Genomic DNA, 26,686 nt, shown 5'->3' with positions numbered 1-26,686 from the left:
CTTAAGAACAGAAGAGCAAAACTCTTTCCTTAAGAAAAGAGGGAGAAAGGAAGAAAATTGATAAAATTGAAGAATTACCAAGGCAGAAAGGAGGGAATCAGAGGAAATTCATGTTGAGTGCCATGGGTTTTTTTGTTTATTTGTTTGTTTCAGAGAAGTAGGAGGTAAAGTCATCCATTGAGAATAAAGAGGAAGAAGGTATGTGCTCTGGAAGATAATAAAATAAATTGAGAATGGATACTTGGGAAAATGCAATAGATTACCTATTAGAATGAACAAAGAGATTGATAAACAGTGTTGAAGGTCTGATTGAAGTTGCTATGATAAATTTGCTGTAGAAGTTTTCAGGCAGATTTCAGACTGGCCCTATATAAAAGCTAGACCAGGGCAAAGGGAGTTGGCAGGAATTTGATAAGGAAGCAGGAAGCAAAGTGTGTGACTTCCTTAGAAGACTGACTATTGATTGATGATGACAGGTTCAAGGCCTGGAAGGAGAAGTTTGTGGCCAGGGGCGTGGGGATCTCTCCTCCAGGTGAGGTGACCTAAGAAAAATGAAGCCGGAATTATACCTCCTCGGATGGGCTTCTGCAATGTCATTGTCAATGTCTGGGGAAAAGCCAGGTTTCTGGTAAGATTTAGGCATAGAAGAACTGTTCTTTAAAAAGCTCGAAGACGTATATGGGGTTGTTTGCAACTAAAGATTGATTCCCCCAGGGGTGGGGTGAAGGACAGTGGAAGGGCCGAGAATAGTATTATTGTAAGTAAGTGTGTGGAGGTGTGTATGCGTGATTATAAGAAAAGGAGGGGACAGGAAGACAGAAGATCGAGTAAGAATGAGATCATTTAAATTGACCATAAATGGAAATGAGGGTACAAGAAACGATATAAAATTGTTGATGTTAATATATATCAGAGTGATGGGGGAGGGTGCCAGGGAGGAAGTGGGCTGAGTTTTGTCATTGGTGTATCACAAACCAACTCCAAGTTTGACACAATGACCTGGGATGCAGCAAAGGCCCATTGCCTATTATTGGTTGATAGACATGCGTTATTGGTCCTTCCAGGAGAAAGAGCCACTGTCCAGGTTACTGACATAAACTTTTTGCAGTATTTGAAGAAAAGGATTCATGTCCAAATTTTGAGACCTAACTATAGGGACAACATAGGTCAGAAATAGTCAACTTTACGTGACTGGTTCCCCTATGTGAATTCTTGGCTGCTTCTAATATTTGTCACTACGTAATATAATGGATGTAGGGAGGGGAGCAATGTAAGGAAAGCATATACCCCTTGTCTCTGCTTTAAGGAAGGTTAGTTGATGACTATCAGGACTGGAAAGGACAGACTCTCAGGACTTAGCAATCCTACCCTTTAACTTTCTCTTTTTATAAAAGAGGAACTAGAGGCATGGCAGGCCAAGGGACTCACACAAAGGAACCCAGCCTAGTGTCTTGCATTACACTTTTTGGCTTCACCCTTTCTCTCTATATTAGTAATTGAATATGGGTTCTTCCCACATTCCCATTCCCATTCCCAGTGACCCAGGTGTCATTGGTAATCCCTCAGATCAGATAATGGCACCAGCTGACAGAGCGAAAAATCCCAGAAATCTAAAAGAAATGCACGTCTTTGAATATTTTTGTTAGACTTTGAGATTTTAGCTTCCATATGAAAATATTGTGAAGCATATATATGCATTTACTTATTTTATATTTTTTACAGGGATTAAAATATCCAGGCATGCCAAACTTTGCACCAGATGAGCCAGGACAGATTTTCTTGATAGATCTGAATGAGCCAAACCCAAGGGTCCAGGCACTAAACATCAGTGATGGTTTCGACAAAGCATCATTTAATCCACACGGAATCAGTACTTTCATTGATGAAGGTAAAGCCCAAATGCTTAAAAATAAGGGGTAAACAAGGGAAATACAAGCCACTCAACCTCCACAACTCAATGTGTATGTGAAAGGAGGGAAAATTTTATTTTACCAGAAAGATGTATATTTGTAAGATAATAAATGTGTACCAAACATTTGTAAACACCACATTAAAGAAGGGAGACTACAAGGTGGTCATTCCTTCTTCCTCTTACCTCCTTCTCTTTCCATTTGACCTTCAAAACAGTTTGGAGACTGTTCTCAGAAATCTAACATATAAACTCAAAGGCCTTTGAAAATAATTGTGTGTGACATTAGAAAACATAACATGAAAGAAAACAAGATAAACTAGACTTCATCAAAATTAAAAACTTTCCGGTTCAAAAGACACCGTGAAGAAAGTGAAGAAATAGCCCAAAGAATGAAAGAAAATATTTGCAAATCATATATCTGATAAGAGGCTTGTATCAAGAATATATAAATCATTCTTACAACTCAACAACAAAAAGACAACCCAATTAAAAAATGGACAAAGGATCTTAGTAGACATCTCCAAACAGATATGCAAATGGCCAATAAACACAGAAAAGATATTTAATATCCTTAGTCATTAGGGAAATGCAAATCAAAACCATAATGAGATAGCACTCCATTCCCACTGGGATGGTTATAATAATAATAATAATAAAGCAGACAATGACAAATGTTGGCAAGGATGAGGAGAAATTGGAACCCTCACACTTTGTTGGTGCAGCCATTTTTTTTTTAAGATTTTATTTATTTATTTGAGAGAGAGAGACAGAGTAAGCAAGAGAGAGAGCACAAACGGGGCAGGGGGCGGCGGTGGAGGGGCAGAAGGAGAAGCAGAGTCCCCGCTGAGCAAGGACCCCGATGTGGGGCTCGATTCCAGGACCCTGGGATCATGACCTGAGCTGAGAGCAGATGCCCAACCTACTGAGCCACCCAGGTGCCTCAGTGTGGCCATTTTTGAAAGCAGTTTAGCAGTTCTTCAAAATGAACACAGAGTTACCATATGATCCCCAAACTCCATCCCTTGGTGTGTCCGCAACAGAACTGAAAACATAGGTCCACACAAAAACTTATACACAGATGTTCATGGCAGCATTATTCCTAATACCCAAAAGGTGAAAGTAACCCAAGTTCTCACCAAGTGATGAATGTATATACAATGGGATATTATTTGGCAATAAAAAGGAATAAAGTTCTGACACATGCTACAACATGGATAAATTCTGCAAACATTATCCTAAGTGAAAGAATTCAATCACTAAAGGCCACATAGTGTATGATTGCATTTATATCAACTGTGCAGAATTGGCAAATTCATAGAGACAAGAAGTAGCTTAGTGGTTAGCAGGGGCTGGGAGAAATGAGGAATGACAGCTAATGTGTTTGGGCTCTCTTCTTGGGCTGATAAAAAAGATCTGGAGCTAGAGAGTGGCTATGGTTGCACAACTCTGTGAATATACTAAACGCCACTAAATTGTACAGTTTAAAATCTTGAGTTTAACGACAATGGATTTTATCGCACAAAAACTGTTGCAGGGTGCCTGGGTGGCTCAGTTGGTTAAGCGACTGCCTTCGGCTCAAGTCATGATCCTGGAGTCCCGGGATCGAGTCCCGCATCGGGCTCCCTGCTCAGTAGGGAGTCTGCTTCTCCCTCTGACCCTCCTCCCTCTCATGCTCTCTGTCTCTCATTCTCTCTCTCTCAAATAAATAAATAAAATCTTTAAAAAAAAAAAACTGTTGCAAAACAATCTAAGTTATTAGTACATTGTATATACTTTAAAACAACAGTTTCTGATGTTACTTGGTACTTGTTCATTGTTCATAATTCCCAACTAATTTAATTTTTAGATATTTGTGGGTCCATAGGGCATGTGGAAAATAAAAACAGTGAGACCTCATTAATAGTAACTATGTGAAGGAAAGGCCAAATGGAAGTGTTGCAATTCGGAATTTTTAAAGAAATTGTGTGTTAATTCTTTCAAATTCATACTGGAGTCCCAATGTATTGTTAAGAATACATTTGTTGGAGTGATTTTATTGAATAAAAAAAAGAATGATTAATAATTATTAATTCACTCATCCAACAGATCTTTGTTTAATTCCTTTGGTCTACATGAATAGACTTGTTCATTTTTAAATAAGTGGATTCCTTTTAAAATTTTCATATTTAATTTATTCCTCAAAATAAAACACTGGGCCCAGCCTTGGTATTTCTCCCCTTCCTGCCCCATTCAGTCACCTAGTTCCAATGTTCTGTCCAATTTACCCTTCAAATATCTCTCCAAGCTGTCCACCTCTCCCCATCCTCGATGCCACCGTCCCATCCCAAGCCCCCAACATGTCTTCCCTAGATTCTATAATGGGCCCCCTGACTATACCTTCTCTCTTATACTACCTCCATCCATTTTCATAAGCAAGAGTTATTTTTTATGCAAATCTGATCATGTCCCTTCCTTCTTAAAATTCTCCATATTGTTTCCATTACTCTGGAGAAAAGTCTCAATTCTCCAGAGTGGCCTGGGATCCGAGGCACCTACCCATGTGTATTCTGGCATGTGGGTGTTTTCTCCAGCCTCACCAGATACCACCTTCCCCTTGACTCCCTGGCCAGCCATACTGGATTTCCTTTAGACCTATAAAATGCTCCATGCCTCAGGGCCTTTGCATTTGCAGTTCCCTCTGAGTGAAATGTCTTTCCACCACTTCTGATTTACTCTTCCTCATCATTCAGGCCTCAGTTTAAATGTCACCTTCTCAGGGAGCCTTTCCTCCATCTTGTTTCCGGGTGTGAACCTTATTATATTTCTTCTCAGTATAGTCCTTCTTTTAGCACTCATCAAAATGGTAATTAAAGTTTTTTATTAATGTTAAATGGTACCAACCTTCTCTCCCTCTCCCACTATTGCTCTATAGTGAGCTCCTTCACATCTTTAGATCCAAGCTTGTCACTCTTTAAGTGGGTGCCACTCTATGAAGAAGGCATCTCCCCTCTCCAGTATTCTTGTATTTACTAATTATTTCCTCCCTGTTTTCTTCTCTAGAATACAGTCACCATAAAATCATGTGTGACTTGTTTATTGCTGGATTCCCATAGTCTAGAACAATGTCTGTTGCATAGTAGGTGCTCTATGAACATGTGTTAAATGAAGAAATGAGTGAACCCCATGAGACAGGGCAGATATTAATACTCAGTTTTATAGATGGAGAAATGGAGTTTGAAGAAATGCAGTGACATGTGACTTCACATCTGTCATTAATAAATGGCAGTTCCAGAAGTAGAACCCAGGTGATCTTCTTCCTAATCCTATATCCTTTATTTGGGTGAAATTAGGGCGCCAAGCTCTGATTAAATTATTCGAGTCACCGTTTTCTGGCCTGACCCCTCTCTGGACACCTTCATTGGAGAAAGTGTAATGAGTGACCAGATTAACCTGGAGCTTTTTTATTGCATGGGATAGTGCTAGAGGTGGATTTTTTTTTTTTTTTGAGGTATGGGGAGTAGGGGTTCGTTTTTTTATTTTGTTTTTGTTTTTTGAGATGGAACCAGTTTACAGATTAACCCTCAAGCATTTAATCAGACTTTCAGAAGCTGAATATATTATGATTGCAATCTTATTTTACTTATTAGTTACTTCCTTTAATTATGCATTTAATAAGGGCAAAACATTACACATAAATTGGAATGGAATGAAAAGACAAAAACCAAAAATATTCTTACCGACCATCTCTTATATGGAAGGAGGGGTCCAGTAGAAGCCTAAAGAAGGGGTAAAACCAGGGCAGCACATATAATGTTCATGCTGTGTCTGGCTGAAGGGCCACGTGGGGGCTGAAATCCAACTCAGGCTTTGCTTGCCAAACCTCAGGCCCTAGAACAGAGCTGGGTTGGACTAAAAGAAAGATTCACCTGTGAGGAAGCGCCTTTTCTTAATTAGGGTTAAAGTACCTGTGTGTTGGGCGCCTGGGTGGCTCAGTTGGTTGGGTAACTGTGTTCGGCTCAGGTCATGATCCCAGAGTCCTGGGATCGAGTCCCACATCGGGCTCCCAGCTCAGCAGGGAGCCTGCTTCTCCCTCTAACCCTCTCCCCTCTCATGCTATTTCTCTCTCTCTCAAATAAATAAATAAATAAATAAATAAATAAATAAATAAAATCTTAAAAAAAAAAAAAAGTACCTGGGTGTTTCAGGGGCCCTGAGTATAACCCTTGCATCTCAGGGCTGGCACTTGTTCTATTGCATGATTGGGAACCCATCAAGAAAGGAATAGGGAACATGAATACAGATCAGGTCCTGCAATGGGAGGATGGGGCCAGGCTCTTTCAAACTCCAGAGCTCGTCTGACCTAGAGCTTCTGTCAAGTCAGAAAACAGTATTTTGAGAAAACAGATTACTACCTTCCATCCTGTCCCCGGCAGTTCACATTTCAATATGAAAACAGAGAGGTGAACATTCTCGAGGATGGCAGTACCCAGAACTGATTAGTCTTCTTTCTCTTGCATTCATTTTTACTTCCGTGTCCGTTGGGCTCATTAAATATTGTGGTTGCAACGTTAGGTAGTTGACTTGTGTCAGAACTTTATTCTCTAGTGGGACACGTTCCTTATTTTAAGGTATTTACATAGCCATGACATTTCTTGAGCATGTGTTGCAATGTAAGCATTTCTCACAGAAGGAATTCTCAGCACCCTCTTGCTTGCTTGCAACCACTTCTTTTGTTGAAGGGCCACCTTGGGAAACCACATCCGTCTATGTGCCGTTGTAGTTCTGTATCTTCCTGTTGGAGAGGGTATGTAATGAGGCTCAGGAGACCACTGAGAAACATCTGGGCTTGGCTCTGCCACTTGGCGGTGGTGAAATTGATGATGAGTTATTCACCTTCTGAGCCTCATTTTTTTTTAGTAAAATGGGGATTCTGGCGTTTAACTTAGGAGGTATGCTGCGGGAATCAAATGCAAGGTATATAAGAAAAGTGCTTGAACATGACCAAGTTGTACACCAAGTCTAGTAATATAATAATAGTTGCAATAGAAGTAAACTTCTTGGAAATTATGCCTTTTTTTCTACCTCAGACCATACTGTGTATCTTTATGTTGTGAATCATCCCCACATGAAGTCCACGGTGGAGAAATTTAAATTTGAGGAAAAACAACGTTCTCTTGTACACCTGAAAACTATAAAACATGAACTTCTCAAAAGGTATGGACTTAAAGTATTCTGTACTATTTATTTTGCACCTCTGCTGTGTGCTTTGTTTTCTTTGGTTCAGCAGGCTTAAACTTTTGTTTTGTAGCATTTTTTTCCTAAAGCTTTCAAGAGGTTCCCATGGTGACACTGCCCAGCACCTCACTAGAAATTGCTGTATTTAGTATTGAATATCTTTATATTCTCCAACTTTCTGAAAGCATTTTAATCCTATAAAGGTACTCAATTAGATTCCCAGCTCTAATTCCATCCTCCATACCACAACAATGCAATACCCACTATTGGGCTCTCTTCAAACACCTACATCTGTTTCTAATTGTCCCAGTAGGTTGTGTTCTGAGAGCCTACTGACTGGGTGTTACAACCAGCCTCCAGATGGGCCATTCCTTTGTTTGATAAAAGCTTTAGAGCAGCATTTGAAAAAAGGCTGTAGGCACATATAAAAATTCACATTTACTAAGCACTATGTGCCAGGCCCTGTGTCAAAATGCTTCATTTAATTCTCCTAACAGCCTTTAGTAATAGGCATGAGTAAACTGGAACCTAAGAAGTTTCGGGTTAACTAACTTGTCCAAATCACATAATTTGTAAGTGGCAGAACCGGGGTGTTAGCCTAGATCAGTTTGAATTCAAAGCTGGACTCTCAGTCACTGTGATGAACATCCTTCTTACTGTGTTGAGAAGAAAAATAGTTTAGTTTTTTAGTGGGTAGTTTGCCTGTTCCAAGGCTGTAACAAACAAAGAAGAATTTGTCTTTTATGAAGTGGACTCAACGCTGAAAGTCAGTAGAGGTTAATCCTTCCTGCAATAGAAGAATAGGAAAAGAAAAGGAAGGAAGGTCACCTTTTCTCCTTTGCTCTCTTTCTCAAAATCATGTATGAATTTCTCCCCATAGAATTTGGGGGTGACAAAAGCAGAGGCAGAAGAAGTGAAGTTGGGGGGTCAATGAACTCTTCCCATGATGCATTGCACTGGGTTCACAGTCACCGCCACGGGGTGACTGAGAAACTGGACGAATCCCTCAGCCTATGTGTCAGTGTCCTCAGCGAAATGGGGGTTCTCTCACTGGCCTGACTTACCTAACCGGCAAAGGTGACATATGACCTCACTGAACGAGTTCTTTTCCGTGAAAGCACAGCATGAGGGAAAACTCAATAGGCAACTACTTTATTGGAGAGTTACTATCCCAGGACCCAGAAGTGAGGGATCAGCCTGAGGCAGGGCAAGGGGGTATTATGGGTTGAATTGTGTCCTCTCAAAAAGATACGTTGAAATTTTACCCAGCCACCCCCCCTTGCAACAGTTCAGAATATAACCTTATTTAGAAATTGGATTACTGCAGATATACTTAGTTAAGATGAAGTTATATTAAAAGTGGGGGTGGATCCTTAATCCAATATGACTCGTGTCCTAATAAGAAGACAAACAGGGAGAATGCATGTGGGGATGGAGAGTGAGATTGGAGTGAAGCATCCACAAGCCAAGGAATGTCTGGAACGACTAGCAACTAGAAGAGGCAAGGACAGATTCCCCCATAGAACCCTCAGAAGGAGCATGGCTCTGTCAGCACCTTGATTTCAGATGTCTCGCCTCCTGTGAGACAGAAAATTTCTATTGTCTTACACTCCCCGCATTGTGGCACTCTGTCACGGCAATACTAGGAAGCTCACACAGGGGGAGGCTATCGTGAGTGGTTATTAAGCCAGCCACTGTTAAGTGCAACTGCTTGAAATCATGGGATTGTCCTCCTGTAAGCAACATAAGCAACATGAGCCTCATTTTAGGACAGTCTGGCCACAAGAAGAAAGTCCCTTCTCCTATGAGTCAAGGTTTGCCCCAAAGGGTGTTAACTCTTGCACATTCCTGGTTGTGCACGTGCAAGTCAAGTCTGGTGATACCCTGTGCTTTGGCATCAACACAGAAGCCTGGAAGCAGGAGCCTGAGGCCCGTCACAGAAATGAGGTAAGGCTGTATAAGGCTACGCTATGGAAGGTCTGTCAGAACCAGGCAGAACTGGTTGAAGAAGTGCCATCTGGAACAGGCAGGTGAAGCTCTGAGGACCTAAAGAGGATTTTTGAGAGGTGCCCTGATACTCAGCCTTAACCAAGCATTTCAAGGGATAGAACAAGGTGCTATGGGATCGAACTGAACCTATGGTGTCTGCCAATACTTTCTGGAAGAAGGAATGCTTAAGCTGAGACCCAAAAGATGAGTGGCCTAATGACCCTGGGAAAGTCATTATAAATCAAAACCTCAAAGTACTTCCTGATTCATCCAAATTTTTTTATAAATTCAATCTAAAAGTATTTAATTTTTTTTTTACTTTTTTTTCAAGTCGCCATCTCTTTTTTTTCTTTTCCAAAATGTCAATGACTTTATTGCTCTTTACTCTTATGAGAGTATGATTTGTTTCATTTAAAAATTTTAATAATACCGAAGAACATAAGCAAGAATGAAGAGCGCTCACAATCCTGATATAAAGATCAAGATGGACTGGGTTATTTGGAAATTGCAGAACCAGGGTGTTAGCCTAGATTGGTCTGAATTCAAAGCCAGACTCTCAGTCACCATGATGAACATCCTTCTTACTGTGTTGAGAAAAATAGTTTAGTTTTTTTAGTGGATAGTTTGCCTGCTCCAAGGCTGTAACAAACAAAGAAGAATTTGTCTTTTTTATGAAATGGACTCAACGCTGAAAGACAGTAGAGGTTGATCCTTTCTGTGATAGAAGAATAGGAAAAAAATTGTTACAATCACAGAAAAGAAAAACTGTAATGTTTTTAGTGGCTCAAAACCACAAATTTTGTTTTGTTTTCTTACTCAGGCTACATGTCCAAGGTAAATGATTCAAGGACTCAATTTTATATTGTCCTCATGTAGGGCCCTAAGAGGCCACACTTTCAGTCATCAGAAAAGTTGCTAGTTACTGTCGAAGAGTAAGGGAAGCATGGTGGGTCACATACTGGCTTGTCTTCCATCCAGAAGCCACGTGCCACATCACTTCATCTCACTGGCCAAAAGCAAGTCTCATGGCTGGGCCAAACATCCAGGGCATGGAGAAGCCTCATTCTAGAAGAAAGAGAACCAGAACTATTGGTGACCACCACACACAACCATTATTGACATTTATGAGTCAACAATTTGGAGTTGAGGTTTGTTTGTATCTTTATGTGTTTTTGCTGACTTCTGTGGAAGGGAAGATTGAGAGAATAATAAACGGCTAAAAGAAAACCCATCAGGTGCAATGAAAAATCATGTCCTTTGTGTGGAATTCATACCGCTTCATGCATACTTTTTCAAACTGATGAACATAAGGGTCTTTGAAATTCAAGGTTTTTGACAACAATCTAGATATTTAAATACTCCATGGGTTTTGCTCTCTCTCTCTCTTTCTTTTTTTCACTTTAGCCTGAATGACATTGTGGTTCTTGGACCAGAACATTTTTATGCCACAAGAGACCACTACTTCACCAACTTCTTCTTGGTACTATTAGAGATTATCATGGATCTTCGTTGGACTTATGTTGTTTTCTACAGTCCAGAAGAGGTCAAAGTGGCAGCCAAAGGATTTAGTTCTGCCAATGGGATCACAGTCTCACTAGACAAAAAGTAAGCTTTTATAATTTTCCAATACTTTGCTCTTGACATTTTAGTGGATTCCTTCCTTTAAGAGGTGTTTACTTCCTTAGGCCTAAGTAGTCACTATATAAGTGGACGGACCAGATGTGGCCAGGATTCACACTCTATGGGTGATCATAAGCACACCATTTGCCCTCTTACATGTCAGGCTCCCCCCCAATGAAATGAAGGATGTGGACTCAAGGATGTGAGGTCCTTGTTTCAATTTATTATGTGACTCTAGAAACACAGTTACCCAACACACTGAAAAAGACAATAAATGCACAATATCTCTGCCCTTTATGAGGCTGAAAGGTGTTTAACCACTTACACGAAGTTGAGTTACCCAAAAGTTCTTTTTAGAGAAGGAGACCTGACTTAGACTGGGCATTGTGATTGTATGAACTTCAGATTTACTGATATACTACAGTAGACTTTTCTATAAGAAAATCCGATTTTATGCAGCATGAAATTCTATGAGAAACTCTTTTAAAGTGTTTTAAAATGGAAGGTTTTTAAAAAAGAAACGTACCCATGAATATTAATATGTGCATTTGAGATAATAGAGATGATCCCTATAGAAAACAACTCTAGCAGCAGCTGGGTGGCTCAGTTGTTAAGCATTAAGCATCTGCCTTCGGCTCAGATCGTAATCCCAGGGTCCTGGGATCAAGCCCCGCATCGGACTCCTTGCTCAGCGGGGAGCCTGCTTCTCCCACTCCCACTACCCTACTTGTGTTTCTGCTCTCGCTATCTCTCTCTCTGTCAAATAAATAAATAAAATCTTAAAAAAAAAAAAAAGAAAACAACTCTAAGTGTTCTTCCTCTTTTTAAAAATGATTGTGATTGAGCCTCATGGTTATCTGATACTTCTTTGTAAGCACTAGTTTTTTTGTGGAAGTATAGACTCTTTTGACCTTATAATAAAGAGATCTGCTTACCTCCACCCAATTTAAGGAAAAAATTGTGACTCCTAAGTCATGAGACTGAGCTTATATGTCACCTAGAAACATCAAGGTCATTACTTTAAAGTCACATCTCATATTTAAAGCTTACTTAAAGCTCTTGAAGAATACTAAAAGTAAGACTGTATTATCTTCTTGTCCTGTGGTTTAGAAAGACATTGCAGTGGCACTTGGAACTCTTGTGAATTGTTAGACTTCTCCTCCAAAGTAAAAGTTAATGTCATCTTTCAATATTACTTGCTTACATGTAAATGCTATTTACTTCAAAGGTATATCTATGCAGCTGATATAACTGCTCAGAACATTCATGTACTGAAAAAACATGAGAACTGGGATTTAACTCAAGTGAAGGTAAAAGTCCCCTGGCTTGCCCACCCAGCATGGCCTCTTAGATCGGCTCCCATGCCTGACCTAGGAATGTGCTCTTTGAATGCAGGAAACATGACTATTTTAGAAGAATATTGGTGAGATTGTGCTTGCACTTCTAAAATTCAGTAGTAAGGCCCTTAAAAAGACCCCTTTCAGGAGCCAGAAGGAGCTGATGGGAGGGAGGAGTGGTAGAGAAGAAAGTTGAAACAATGTCTTTATATTTCCTCTTTGTTGGAAGGTAATACATCTGGGCACCTTCGTGGATAACTTAACTGTGGATCCGGACACCGGAGATATTTGGGCAGGATGCCATCCCAATGGCATGAAGCTGCTAATCTATAACCCTGAGGATCCTCCAGGGTCCGAAGTAAGTTCCTATACTTCTCTGAGCTCACAGGCAAAGCTGCAAGAACAATTTGTTGAGGTGACTTGGGAGAATTTAGTGGGTCATATGCGGTATTCCAGAAATGAACAAGTTCTGCATATAGAAAAAGCAGAGATTTGGGCAGGATGGGGAGATACAGCCCATTAACCTTTTCAGGTGTTCTGGTGACAGTTTAACATCAGTGCTAGACAACATGTCCCATCCTTGCAAGGGCTGTACTTGCTATTGGGAAGAATAGATAAGTAGGAGCTTGATTATTCACATTGACCTAGATTGCCATATCATATTTCCAATCTGAGAAGGGCCTGAAGTTAGACAAAGAGAGAGTCCTATGTGGGGCTACCTTTTTTCACACTACCTACTACGAAGCTCAAAAGAAAGGCTTTAAACGACTGTAGTCTGAAAACAAAATTAGTTTTTCCAGCAGGTTCTAATATATATGATAGTGTTGAAGACTGTCTCATTTTAAAGATGCTATTTGTGTTACTTAAAATCTCTTCTAAAACAGCAGTGCCTGGGTGATTAGTCGGTTAAGCATCTGACTCTTGATCTCAGCTCAGGTCTCAATCTCAGGGTCGTGAGTTCAAACCCTGTGCTGAGCTCCATGATGGGCATGGAACCTACATAAAAAAAGAAAAAAATATCTTCTAAAACAGTAGCATACATCATTGAATTTTATATGGCATTAAAAACAAGAGCAGAATTTTCTATAGCATTGAGTTTAAGAATAACAGATCTCTAGTAAATTCAATATAGATATAAATTCTTGGTACACATACTCTGAGAGATTAATTCACAAAAATTTATTGAGTGCTTATAATGGGCCAAACTTTGTTCTAATGCCTGGAACGTGTCAGAAAACAAAACATACAAAGATCTCTGTTCTTCTGGAGGGGGTATTGACAATGAAAAATAAGCGTAAGAAAAAAGTAAATTATATAGCAAGCTTGAAGATGGTAAGTTCTATGGGAAAAAAAGTATAACAGGGTAGAGGGGATCAGGATTGTTGTGAACAGGGGGATGGGCTGTCCTATTATTAAATAGAGAAATCAGGGTTAGGCCTCATTGAGAAGGTAAGTTTTGGAGAAAGATATAATGTTTGAATCTAGATTTGGGGAGTTGGGAAATTGAGATTCAAACCCTAGTCTGGTAATTGGCCCTGGTAACATACCCTTATTTCTGCTTCCAATATTGCTCTTCCTCAGTTAAAAAGAAAAAAAATTGTTTCTCTATTTTATTAACATATTAGTCACAGCTTCTTAAAAACAAACAAACAAACAAGCAAAAACTCCAAAAAATATAAAGAGAAACAAAAGTTCAGTCTGAGCCTAGAGCCTAAGGAACTGTTACCCTAAGCTAGCAATCTACCTTGGCTTCAGATACATGCCCCCAAAAGTGAGACGTATTACTTTTTTGCAAACACCCAACAATGTCTGCCATAAGATAATGAAAATATGATCCATAGCATGTTTAGAAAATTGTTTAGAATCTTTCTCATGTCTCTATTTTCAAGTTCATCATAGGTTTATTTTAGATAGGACTTCTTCCTTCACAATCAATGACACCCTTCATTTGTGGTTCAGGCTAAACTTTTCTACATGAGTTCCAAGTTTGAGTATTTTCATGTAACAAACCTGAGATGAAGTTACAGGATCTTTCTTAAGACGAAAAAACAAAACTCAACTAAACTCTATTCTTAGTAAGTGTTGATACATATTCATGACTCATGAATTTCTAATTGGTTTTAATTCCTATCATGTCCTATTTGAGTGAACTTCATCCAGGCTATTTAGAAAACTGAGCACTTTTATGTTTACTGATGAGCAAACTAAAGCGTGTTAATCTTGAGGATCAATAACAATAGTAGGCGGGATGTGTCAGATTGAATTCCAAAGTATGCATTCTTATGCTTCCTAGCCACGTTATGGATGCTAGGGGGGGTTCCAGCTGGGACAACTACCATCCTACTGATTACGAGGTCAGGTTGGCTTGCTAACTGGTGTCCCTTCATCCTCTCTGTCCTGTGTTTCCCTCCCCACACAGTAGGCCTAGTCAAAGGCAAGACCCTTCCCACAGAGGAACACTATTCACTCAAGAATTAGATAAGAGCACCCACTGGTTCTCACCTCCTTCTTCTATAGGAGATGCCTTGAACTATCAAAATTGTGTAAACAATCTTGTTGGGGAATCTGGCGAATGTCAGATCACCAGTTCACTTGACTGCATAGATATAATTAGAACATTAATACTTTCATCAGAATACCAAAAAAAAAAAATTGTACACAAATTTCACTGTATTGATTTCTGGGAAATATATTAGTCCTGGAATATTTGAGAAGAAAATGTCACTGGCAGCTGTTTGCTCATATAGCAACTGATGAATAATCTTTTCTTGACAGGTACTTCGCATCAGGAACGTTTTGTCTGAGAAGCCTAAAATCAGCACCGAGTATAGCAATAACGGCTCCGTGATTCAGGGAAGCTCCGTGGCTTCTGTGTACCACGGAAAACTGCTCATAGGCACGGTATTCCACAAAGCTCTGTACTGTCTCTTCTAGACTCCAGACATTCCAAGAAGTCTTGTCAACCAATGAAAGACAAAATGGCAAGCAGCAAAATAAATGCATTTATTTGGGGTCTTCGGGATTGCAAACATGGGAGACGTAGATTCAACTAGAATTGAGAGCGTGCCCCAGAGAGACAAAGGAGGTTAGAGTTTTTAAAGAGGAAAGAGGGAATTTATGTGAGTTGTTTGAAGAAAAGGTGCTTGGGGTTGGTATAGCTACAGTGACACTAATCTATGTGTGAATGGTTGGTAGGGCAGACAGAAAGTCCATTTATGTCCATCTTAACACCTAGTAGATGCCTTGGCTATTAGCTGAGTTTAGCAAAAATTCTGAGAATTTGATACAGAACATGGGTGCATAAGCCCCACCTCCTCGACGTCTTCCCGGCTCCCTTTTAAATAACTTTCTTAGTAATGGTCACTCAATTTTATTGTCTCTGTTGTCAGTCTACATGTTTGGTAAAAATAAACCTGTAATTAGGGGCACCTGGGTGGCTCAGTCGGTGAAGCAGTGAAGCGTCTGCCTTCAGCTCAGGTCATGGTCCCAGGATCCTGGGATCGAGCCTGGCCTCAGGCTCCCTGCTCAGGGGGAGTCTGCTTCTCTCTCCCTCTGCCTCTTCCCCAGCTTGTGCTCTCTCGTTCTCTCCCTCACTCTCTCTCTCAAATAAATAAATAAAATCTTAAAAAAAACCCATAATTATATGATAAGTGGAATTGTACATAAATGACAAACACCAATAATAGTGTGCCTGGCTTTTCTTATGTGAAGAAGCCTAGCGATTACATAATATCCACTAAGTCCCAAGTCAAGTGAGTGACAGTCCAATAAGAAGCCAGACTTCTCAATGCTTTTTGTCCAGTATCCCCGATATTCTTTCTACAGTAAGATGTGTAAGCTGTGGTGAGCGAGGTATCCAGCTCACCCAGGGCTCCTCGCTAACCATGAAGCAAAACTACCTCCTACATCTGATGATCTGAGACTCCAGCTCAAATACTGACAATTCCCCTTCTCTTCCTTTGATTGTGCTAGGCACAAACTGCCAGTCAAGTGCCTAGGCCATGGATAAAAGCAAGAATTGGCACCATGAAACTGCCCAAAGCCCTCTTAAAACATGCAGTCTCTCCAGTACACACAGGAAATTAGATTCTGGAAAATCTGATGGAGACCGGTCTCACTGGCTACCTTAGGGTAGAACGGGGCTGATCTGTTCCTTTGTAACAAACAGGTCTTTATGTGTAGTGCTATCCGTGTCTAAAGTACTCGAATCAGCTTACCTCTAAATCATGGGATGGGGCCTTAGGGCTATGACCTTCAACTGCTTTAAACTTTCCCTCTGGTTAATTCAATACACACCCTATTAAGCAACATCCCACAGACTTCCACCTATAAATCAGAATTAAATAATATGGCTTTGGCTTAAAGTCCTATCTTAAGGACCAACTCAACCTTAGTTTGATGAGAATAAATAGAAATGTCCTGTTCCTGGTCAAAAACCAGGACAACCTTTAGCAAATCACTAATGGGAGTCAGTCTGCCCAAGCACCCCACCCTCTTCTTTTGTGACTTCCGCTGGGGAGTAGTTAGTTGAATTTTCTCCCCCCTCTCTTCAGGATGGGGAATTGAGGAGGTTTCTTTATTTCCTAACAATTTTTGCTCAATTAGGTCTAAATTTTGCTTAAAATTTTGTATCGGGGTAAAATTCTACTATGTAGCCCATGCAACCCTTTCTGATTTAGGCAGTAAGACTGTAGTTTCCATTGATTCAGGGAAGGGATGACCCAGCAAAATGTTCCAGTCAGTTCTTAGATTTTAAGTTTCAAAAGCCTAATCATCAGAGAGACACAGAAAAAAACTATGAGCAATAACTAAGATACAGTCAATTTGAAAAAAAAAAAAAGTATTATTCTCTGTCCCTAACCCTTACACCCAATAGATTATATACAGTTTATCAGACTAAAGGGAACATGGAAAGCCAGAGATTGGATGACTAAGGGCATTTAGATTCTGGTGGGTTCCTGAGAATTGGCCCTGCCCTGCCTTCTCCCCAGGCCAACTTAGAAAAGGCTGGATGATAAAACCCCCACAGACATTTGGGGGATCTGATTGTTGAAAGACCAATGTGTCCTTTCACAGAGAGGGCTTAGGAAAGTCACAAGACTCGGGGGTTCTCTTTCATGTAGGTGAAGGAGAATGAATAGAAACGTCCCATTCCTGGTCAAAAACCACAATCTTTATGTGATTATCTTGAACCTCTTCTGTCACTTGGTGTGGGAAGGAGGGGGATTGTCCCTCCTAATAAATGCTGCATTTTGATGACTTATTCTCTGGTCTCTCTGTTTAAATTGTCAGAGATGTGTCTAGGGATATAGCTGGTGATTAGGGGTAGTTTAGCTCAAGAAGGAAAATAATAAAGATAAGAGCAAAAACCTATATGATAGCCAGAGCCAAGATGGCCCCCAAGGATCCTTACTTCCTGGTATTCATTCCCTAGCATAGTTCTTCCCACACCAAATATGGCTGTCCCCTGTCATTAATAGGATATTCCAGAAATGATGATATGTGACTGTCAAGGCTAGATTATATAAAAACATTACCATTTTGACCTTGCTCACGAAAATTGTGCATCATGATAAAAGTTACTGACTGTTTTAAAATGCTAAGCTCTGGAGTACTTTGTTATAATAATTAGTCAACTAATGAAACAGGAAACCATGTATAATGTAGAGATTCAACAAAAGCCAAAAAGTTCATTCTTTAAAAAGATTAATAAAAACTAATACACATTTGGTGAGACTTATCAAGAAAAAGAATGGCTCAATTATCCAGTGTCAAAAATGAAAAATAAGACATGCAGATTCTATAGACATTAGAGAGATAAAAGGAGTTGATGAACTACTTTATGCCAACAAATTTGAAATTTTTATGAAAAAAACAAACTCCTAAAAAGAATATAACACTCTATTAACTAGGCTAAGACTAAACTATTATGTAGAGCAAAAATCCAATGCCTTTTTAAAAAATGTGTGTTTATTTGCCTTTCATTTTCCAGTTCTTAGGAGAGTGATTGATGGGACAGCTTCCCTTGATGTGGCCATTCAGAGACATCACTGGTCGGGATCTTGCAGGAAAGAGAAGACACACTCCAACAAGGCTATTGAAGGAAACTCTTTAAGGGGACTATTGACACAAGAGTAGGAAGGTTAAGGGAAACGAACAAGGTACAATAAAACACCCCAGTGCTAGCAACGGAGAGGGAGAGATGGGGAGTGAGGGTGGGGGAGGCGAAGGACTCTTTCTAACTCTAGGTTTGAAGGAACAAAGTGTCGAAGCAGCTACTAAAATCAGAAGAGAATAGATAAAGTAGAGACTATTGCAAAAGATGCTGTGGCCATTGGTAGAAGGAGGCAACCACCCTGTGACAACTCAGCAGAGAGAAACAGAGGAAATAATGATCTTGACTTAACTCCCCTTCACCCTCCCAACTAGAAGACAGAAGACAAGGGAGCTATTAATGGAGCCCATAAAGCCTCCAGGATGCAGAGCAATGGGGAGTTGCATAGAGGGTGGATCTTGAGCATCATGTTGCTAAACCATTGTTCCCAAGGAGATTGTAGTTATCTGCATGGTGAAAGCTAGGTCACCACCACAGCTGTGTCCATCAAACTGGAAGGAGAAAGAGGAGAGAGGATGTCAAGGAGAAATACCCGGTGTCTTAAGACCCAGGACTAGAAATGGTAGTCATTACTTCTTCTCCCCTACTAATAGTAGGAACTAATCACGTGGCCACATGTAACTAACGACAAGGAAAATTGAGTGATGTCATATGACTGGAGAGGCATATGTTCCAGGAGAAAGGAAGAATACATTTTAGGGAACAATTACTAATCTGGGCCATGGTCCACCCTTCAGCCACTAAATATCCCTCTCCACCCTTCTCCCTTGCCAAGGAACATAAACTAAATTTCTATCCAATTTCTGTATCCAGCTCAAAGCACAGGACCTTCTGGGTGATGTTTTGACTTCTGCATTAGGTCCATATATGGCTGCATGTGGCAGCCCAGAAAATAAAATTATTGCCCCATACACACATCCAATTACAATAATTGAGTATGAACTAAAACACTCCTAGTGAAAGAAAGGAGGACTGGAAATACACTCAGCTCTGGAACAAGGAGATTATCCCACCAGGGAGGAGTTGAGAAGATGCCCTGTCTTGGCAGTGATGTACTTTCCTGTGTTCTCTGTTATTCCAAATTTTGCCCCTTGGGAACGTGTCCTAGTGCTTTATGCTTTGAGGCCACATCTGAAGTGGATTTTGGAAAGACTGTAATTTTAGTAGCCCCCTTCCTACAGGTATTGGTTTGAGAGTCTGAGGACATTTTCAGGCCAGGCTTTTGGTTGCTTTTGAAATGTAAGTATCTAAGAAACCCGATAGGCTTCTGCCTCTGTTTTCATTCAGTGCCATGTGCCAACAACAACATGCTCAGATTTCTTTTTGGAACATTGTTTTTAAGCCCACTTTACTTGCTGGTTTCCATGTCTATCCATTGCTCTCATTTATATGCTGTCTCCTTTGAGGCGATCTGAATAATGGGTAAAATGAGGCCATACATCAATATAATCTTCCACAGTACTAGATCCCTTAGCTTTCCTAATTGGGAAAAGCTACGAGTTATAGCAATCCTACCTCCTGCTTTTGGGGCACAGAACCAAATTTCTAGACCGTCTCAATAGTCTTCTGCTTTATGTCCACCAGTTTCTACCTGAGCACATATTTTCTTACTCTCCTCTATTACAAACATCAAAGAACAACCAACACACATCAATATTCTTGTTACTCTGTGGTTAAGGGGCCAGCCTTTCAGATGACTGCAGGAGACAGTTTTATTATACATTTTTGTGATGACATTATAAGGGTCTCCGATTTTGCAGCCTGTGATATCTGTTTCCTCAACTCTAGTCTAACCACATATTTAAAATTATTCTTAGAAACCCATTTCTAGGTTCAAATTTCTATATTTCTAAGGTCATGTTAAGCTATTATAACAAAGGGACCCCAAATATACTGGCTTAAAGAATACAGACATTGCTAAAAGGTAGTCCAACATAGTGGGTGAGAGCACAGATTGGGGAATCCAATTTTCTGGATTTGAATCCCAGTTCAGTTGCTTACTAACTGTGCAACCCTGGTCTTGTCTGAGTCTCAGTTTTATTATCTTTAAAACTAAGGTAATGGGGTGCTTAGGTGGCTTGCTTGATTGGACGTCTGATTCTTGGTTTCAGCTCAGGTCATGATCTCGGGGTCGTGGGATGGAGCCCTGTGTTGGGCTCTGCGCTTGGCATGGAGTCTACTTGAGATTCTCTTCCTCTTCCTATCTCCCCCCCCTGCTCTCTCTCTCTCCCATAAATAAATAAATAAAATTGAGGTAATAATAGTAACTACCACCTAGGATTGGTAAGAAGATTAGAAGAGTTAGTATATGTAAAACTTAGCAGTGCTTATGGCATGCCAGGGTTATATAAGTGCTTGCTAATTTAAAAAATACATCTTTAATCTCTTTCACATAAAAAAACTGCAGATGAGTGCTCCTGAGACAGATCATTTTGAAAATTCAAATCCTTGTGGTACTTCAGGGGCCTAGCAGTTTCCATGCAGTTGGCCTTTGTTCGGTAGAGCATTGTCATCTTCATGGTCAGTCATCATATTGGGTTGCATCACATGGAAATGGGAGAGAAATGGCTTACCAAATGTGTGCAGGCTCAACCTGGAAATGGCACAAGCTGCTTCCACTGACATTCTCTTAAGAAGAGCATAGTCATGTGGCTATACCTAATTGAAAGCAAGGCTGGAAAATTTAGTTTCGCTGGGTAGCCCTGTGCCCAGAAAGGAGGGCTTTATGTAGGTAGCTAGTGTCCTCTACCATAGGACCTTAAATGGACTCGAAAAGAGTTTGGAAATCATAATTCTATACTCATTATAGGAATTAGTTAGTAATAAAAAAATCATCACATTAAAAGAAACTAAAAACCAGAGACAATCAAGTGTTGATAAAGTTGAAATGGATAAATAAATTACAGTAAATCCATACAGTAAAATACTATCTAGCCATCTATACCACAGTTAGAGCCAAATGGAATGACGTGGATGAATTCCACAAATAATGAACACAAATGTTGAGCTAACAACAACAACAAAATGAATACAAGTAGTATGCTTTTATTTGTGGAAAATTCCAAGAGAAGCAAAATCAAATAATGTTGTTTGAGGATGCATGCATAAGTTATTAAGTTAAAAGAACAGAGAGGTGATAGTTATCACAAAAGTTAGGATAGTGGCTGCCTCTAGGGAAGGGGGGGATTATGGTCAGGGAATGATACATGGAGAAACTTCTTGGGTACTGACAATATCATATTTCCTGACTTGAATGGTGGTTTCATTGCATTTCTTTTACAATCATTCTATAACTGTGTATATATATATTTTTTTTTCATAGATCTCAGGCATATACAATATATCTCACAATAGATTTTTCATGCATAAGAAAGAGGTAAGTTGACCTCAAAAAATAAAAATGAAGGGCAGAAGTTGGCCTAACAATAAAAACAGTTTAGTATTTGTGAAAGAAAAAAACACACACACACACACAAAAACAGGTAGATCAACGGAATAGAATAGAGATCTCAGAGATATTTCTCTTTGGGGAATTAATATTAGATAAAGTTAGCTGTACCAATTAATAAGTAAGGGATGTTTGCTTAGGAGATGACATTGGGAGAATGGATTTGCTCTATGGAAGGAAATAAAACTATGTCCTACCTAACATCACCGGGTAACTCCCAACAGGTGTATATAACCTTTGGAGTTAAAAGAAGACAATGTAGGAGAGTATCTTTATGACCTAAGGGTAGGGAAGGACTTCTAAAAAAATTTTTCAAAAATATAAATCTTATGATAAAGAAGTTGGTTGAATTTGAGTCATCAAAATGAAGAATTTCCATTCAGGGAAAGGACCACTGACAAAGATAATAGACAAATATCAGAATAAGAAATATTTGCAATGTCAAACTGACAAAGTATTATTAAGTGCAATATATTAGGAACTCTAGAAATAAAAAAGTGGAGATAGTGACCCCAAAGAATCAGAGGCAAATGGTATGAAGAAGAAATTTACAGAAGAAGGGGAAGAAATGAAGCACATGAAAAGATGCTCAGATGTTCAGAATCCTTAGTAACTGGAGAAGTGTCATTTAAAACAGCACTCTAGGGGCACCTGGGTGGCTCAGTCAGTTAGGTGGCTGCCTTCGGCTCAGGTCATAATCCCAGAGTCCCGGGATCCAGCCCCACATTGGGATCCCTGCTCAGTGGGAGTCTGCTTCTCCCTCTGACCCTCCCCCAAATCGTGCTCTCTCTCTCTCTCTCTCTCTCTCACTCTCTCTCTCTCAATAAATGAATAAAATATTAAAAAAATAAAACAGCACTCTAAATGGCTTTGTACCTATTAGACTACCAAAAATTAAAAGGCTCATATTGTCGAGTGTTGATGGTGTGGTGTAGATACAGGGGATATAGGGAACTTCACTCACCTTTGGTGGGAGTGTAGATGGTTGCAGGCACAATAGGTGGATCGAAGAATCACAAGGACTGTAGGCTTCAGAACCATGTCTGTAGTCAAGGTCCACACCAGCAAACTAGAGGCTTGCAATACAGACTCTTTCCTCCGTTGGTTTCAAATTTTTATCTCACCAAAGCCATTCTGATTTATAGACACAGAATTGTATCCTGTTCTGTGGCTTCAAGATTGTTAGGAAAATAATAGGTTCTAGTTTCTTCCTCTGCAGAACAAGAAGGCACACTAGAAGACAAGATACTGACCACCTCCTCCCCCGCCCCTACAACCGAGGTTCAGGTACTGGTATTTTATAAAATCTCTCTGCACAGTTCTAATATATGCCAGGGTTTTAAAACATGGCACCGAGAGGATGTTAAAAAAGAGATGGAAGGTGTTGATTTAGTGTCTTCACCATGAGTAAGACCTGAATGCACACTCGGTGTCATTGATGTACTTGTGTTCATATTGTTTGTCACAATACGGGAGGAATTTGTCAATAGCAAGAAAACAAATCATGTACCTTTTGTCAAAATTCATTTTTCCCGCACAATGAGGTTGTTCAAAAAAGCAATTTACTGGAGATGTAGAAGACCATAATTAGCATATTCGAGAGCAAGTAATCCAATTGAGGAAAACCAAGAGGAATGTGCTTAAGTTGGAGCACAGAATGTAGTGGAAACTTTTAACACAATTAATTTGATACTCTCTAGAACAGGAGTAGAAAAATCTCCGTCCATTGGGGATGACTTTGGGAAATGGTGAAATGAACACTTAACCACAAAATTGTGCTCTTAGAGCTCTAGGCTTTGCCCACCACAGGAGCCCTGTGGTTTCTAACAGCTAATGGCGAATCACACAAACCTGTAGAATAGCACTGATTGCATTAAGAAGTAAAACCTAAATGAAGCGCAGATGGAGTATTACGCGAAATGTTAGTAATTTCTACTACAGAAAAAATAGTAGCTTCTGCAGTGAATATAAAGATTGTCTGTGAGTAGAATGTAAACTCAAGATCTTTGGAAAATAAATTGTGCATGAATGGATTCTAGAGAAGCCCACTAGCATTAACAATCACATATGCTAAAAATCCCTCACACACACACAATACGCACATAATAAATGGAAATAGTACAGTCAGACGTGTGCTACCTTAACAGGTTTAAATATTTTGGTCCTTTCCCTATCTTTTCTTGTTGCCTTCATTCTTTCCAGGATATCATGTGCTTCTGAAATCCTCTCCCAAGCTCTACTATTAAGGAACCAGACACAGACACTCAACATCATTCCCATTTGCCCAAGAGAGAAGCCAGATACTCACCTCCCCAACCCCTATGGTAGGTTGGATAACTGTTGCCCAGCTACTCTGGTTCTCTTCTTGGTGTGTTACCCTTAGCAGGCTGATAGTACACCTCTGAGCTTGAGTTCAAGAGTGGCCATGTGACTTGGTTTGGCCAATGAAATGTTGATAGAAGTAACATATGTCACTTTCATGTGACATTTCTTTCTCAAAGAAATTTTAAGAGCTGGTATGTGTTTCACTGTGTCTCTTTTCTCTTTGCCCCCAAACTGGTAGTATTTGAGATCCAGTCTGCTCTGCCAGACTGGATCCTGGATTGGTGCTGATAGGAAGCAGAGCTGCCACCAAACTGCAATGGACATATACATGAGTGGTAAAGAAGCCACTGTGGTAAGCCGTTGTGACAGCACGCTGTGACAGTTCATCCTTTCTCATTTGCTGTGTGTAGTATTTCATTGTATAAATATACCACCATTTATTTATCCATTCCACTAATGATAGACATTTATGTTGTATACAGGTTTCTTAAGTATTATGAACCAAACCGCAATGAACTTTCTTGTTCATTTAAGGCACATCTGTACTTTAATGTAAACATTTCTGTTGGGTATATAGGCAGAATTAAATCACCGGGTAATGGGGTGCACAATATGTGTAGCTTTAGTAGATACCGACACAAGCAGTTTTCCAAAGTGGCTGTACCAACTTACCCCGCCCCCCCCCAACTAACAGTGTTAGAGCTCTAGTTGCTCCACTTCCTTGCTAACACTTACTAGTGTCGGTTTTCCTTTTTATAAAAAAAAACTTAACTATTCCAATAGGTGTGTAGGCATATCTCATTGTGATGTTTATTTGCAATCCTCAGGTGAATAATGAAATTAAACATATTTTCTTGGGCTTATTATACAGAGAATGTTCAAATTTTTAGCCATTTAAAAAATCTGGTTGACATTATTTTTCTTATTAATTTGTAGTTGTGGGTTCTTTGTGGATACCTGTATTGAAAATATATTCTTCCACTTTTTGGTGAGTCTTTTCACTTTCTCAATCATGTCTTTGATGTACAGGAAATTTGCAATTTTAATGAAATCTTTAATGAAAACTTAGATATCAATATTTTCTTTTATGGATTTTGCTTTGTGTATCCCATTTAAGAAGTGTCCTGTTCAAGTAGATTACAAAATATGCTTCATTGTTATCTTATAAAAGATTTACTGTCTAATTTTCCACATTTAAATTTCTCACCTATTTGGCATATATTTTAGGGTACGCTGTGAGTAGAAATCAAGATTCATTTGTAGCCACATGTATATCCAATTGATACAACATTATTTATTGAAAAGAAAATACTTTGCCCACAGCATTTCAGTGGCACTTTGTCATAAATATGGTGACCATCCACATGGGAGTTTATATCTGGACTCTTTATTCTGCTCCACTAGATTGTCAATCATTATACCAACAGCACACTGCTTTAATTATAATAGACTTATAGTAAGTCTTAATTTTAGGTGGGAAAATCCTCCAAAGTTGTGCTTCCTCAAAATCTCTACAGCTCTTCTTTATTCGTTGCACTTCATTTAAGTTTAGGATCAGCTTGTCAATTACTACAAAACTTCGCTACGATTTGATTGGGATTTTATTGAATGTATGCATTGAATGGGAATCATGAACATCATTAGAATTTAAGTCTTCTAATAATGAATAATGTATGTTCCAGATTTTCTTTTCCAATCTTGGATTGGTTTACTTATTTACGTATTTATTTATTTCCTCTAGTTTAATGTTGCATATAGGTGATAATAGCAAGCATCCTTGTCTCTTTCTTAATCACCAGGGAAAGCTTTCAATTTCTCAACAAATATGATGTTTGCTATAGCTTTTCCCCTTTGGTTCCTGTTCTTTGTCTGATTAGAACATTTTCAGTCCATCTTTAATTTATTAGGAACCTTTAATATTTTTTTCTGCATTTATTGAGATAATCATATTATTTTTCTTTTTTTATTCTATCAAGTATAGGATGCATTTAAAGCTCTATGCCAAACTTGTATACTGGGTATATACTTCACTTGCTCACAATATATTATCTGTTTATATATTGTGGATTCAATTGGTTAATCCTTTGTTTACGATATTAATGTTCATATTCATGATAAATATTGGCTGTAATTTTAGTTTTTCTTTCTCGTAATAAATCATCAGGTTTTAGTATCAAGGTTATGTTGGCTTGATAAAAGAGTTGAGAGTTTTTTTATTCTCTGGAAGAGTTTATGTAAAAACTAGTATTTTTTCTTCCTTAAATGTTTGCAAGATTTATTCATGAAGCTATTTAGGGCTGAAGCCCTTAAATTATGGATTCAATTTCTTTAATAAATATAAAAATATTGAGATCTTCTGTTTCTTCTTGTGCATTTTGGTAAGTTTAAGAATTCATTCTTTTCATCTAAATTTGTAAATATAGTGGAATAAAATACTTTAAAATATGCTTTTAATTTTTAAGATATCTTTAGGACTTGTGGTAATATTCTGTTCTTCATTCCCCATACTTAGAATTTTTAATCTCTCTCTCCCTGTGGGTCTTACTAGATGTCTATAAATTTTATTAGTATTTTCAGTAATCAACTTTTGAATGATTGGTCTTCTCTATTTAATTTTTTTAACAATTTTATTTATTTATTTAACAGAGACAGCACACAAGCAGGCGGAGCCATAGAGGGAGAGGGAGAAGAAGGCTCCCCGCTGAGCAGGAAGCCCAATGCAGGGC

At 39.1% G+C, this 26,686-nt stretch overlaps 1 protein-coding gene across 1 annotated transcript in view; it reads left to right on the top strand.

Annotated features, from left to right (window-relative positions):
• The window catches only part of PON3 (paraoxonase 3), a 28,076-nt gene extending 12,611 nt beyond the window's left edge, over positions 1–15,465 (top strand). Inside the window, exons 5-10 of the mRNA XM_035020595.1 lie at positions 1,723–1,888; positions 6,979–7,105; positions 10,520–10,720; positions 11,964–12,045; positions 12,302–12,430; positions 14,848–15,465. Coding sequence (XP_034876486.1) covers positions 1,723–1,888; positions 6,979–7,105; positions 10,520–10,720; positions 11,964–12,045; positions 12,302–12,430; positions 14,848–15,006 — 864 coding nt within the window. The 3' untranslated portion in view covers positions 15,007–15,465. The remainder of the gene's footprint in view (positions 1–1,722; positions 1,889–6,978; positions 7,106–10,519; positions 10,721–11,963; positions 12,046–12,301; positions 12,431–14,847) is intronic.
• Positions 15,466–26,686: the final 11,221 nt, after the last annotated feature.

Source organism: Mirounga leonina, unplaced genomic scaffold (assembly GCF_011800145.1).
Source record: "Mirounga leonina isolate KUSES-001 unplaced genomic scaffold, KU_Mleo_1.0 Mir_174, whole genome shotgun sequence".
Classification (NCBI taxonomy): Eukaryota; Metazoa; Chordata; class Mammalia; order Carnivora; family Phocidae; genus Mirounga; species Mirounga leonina.
Note: the sequence above shows the minus strand (reverse complement) of the source record. Positions and strands in the feature narration are given on the sequence as shown.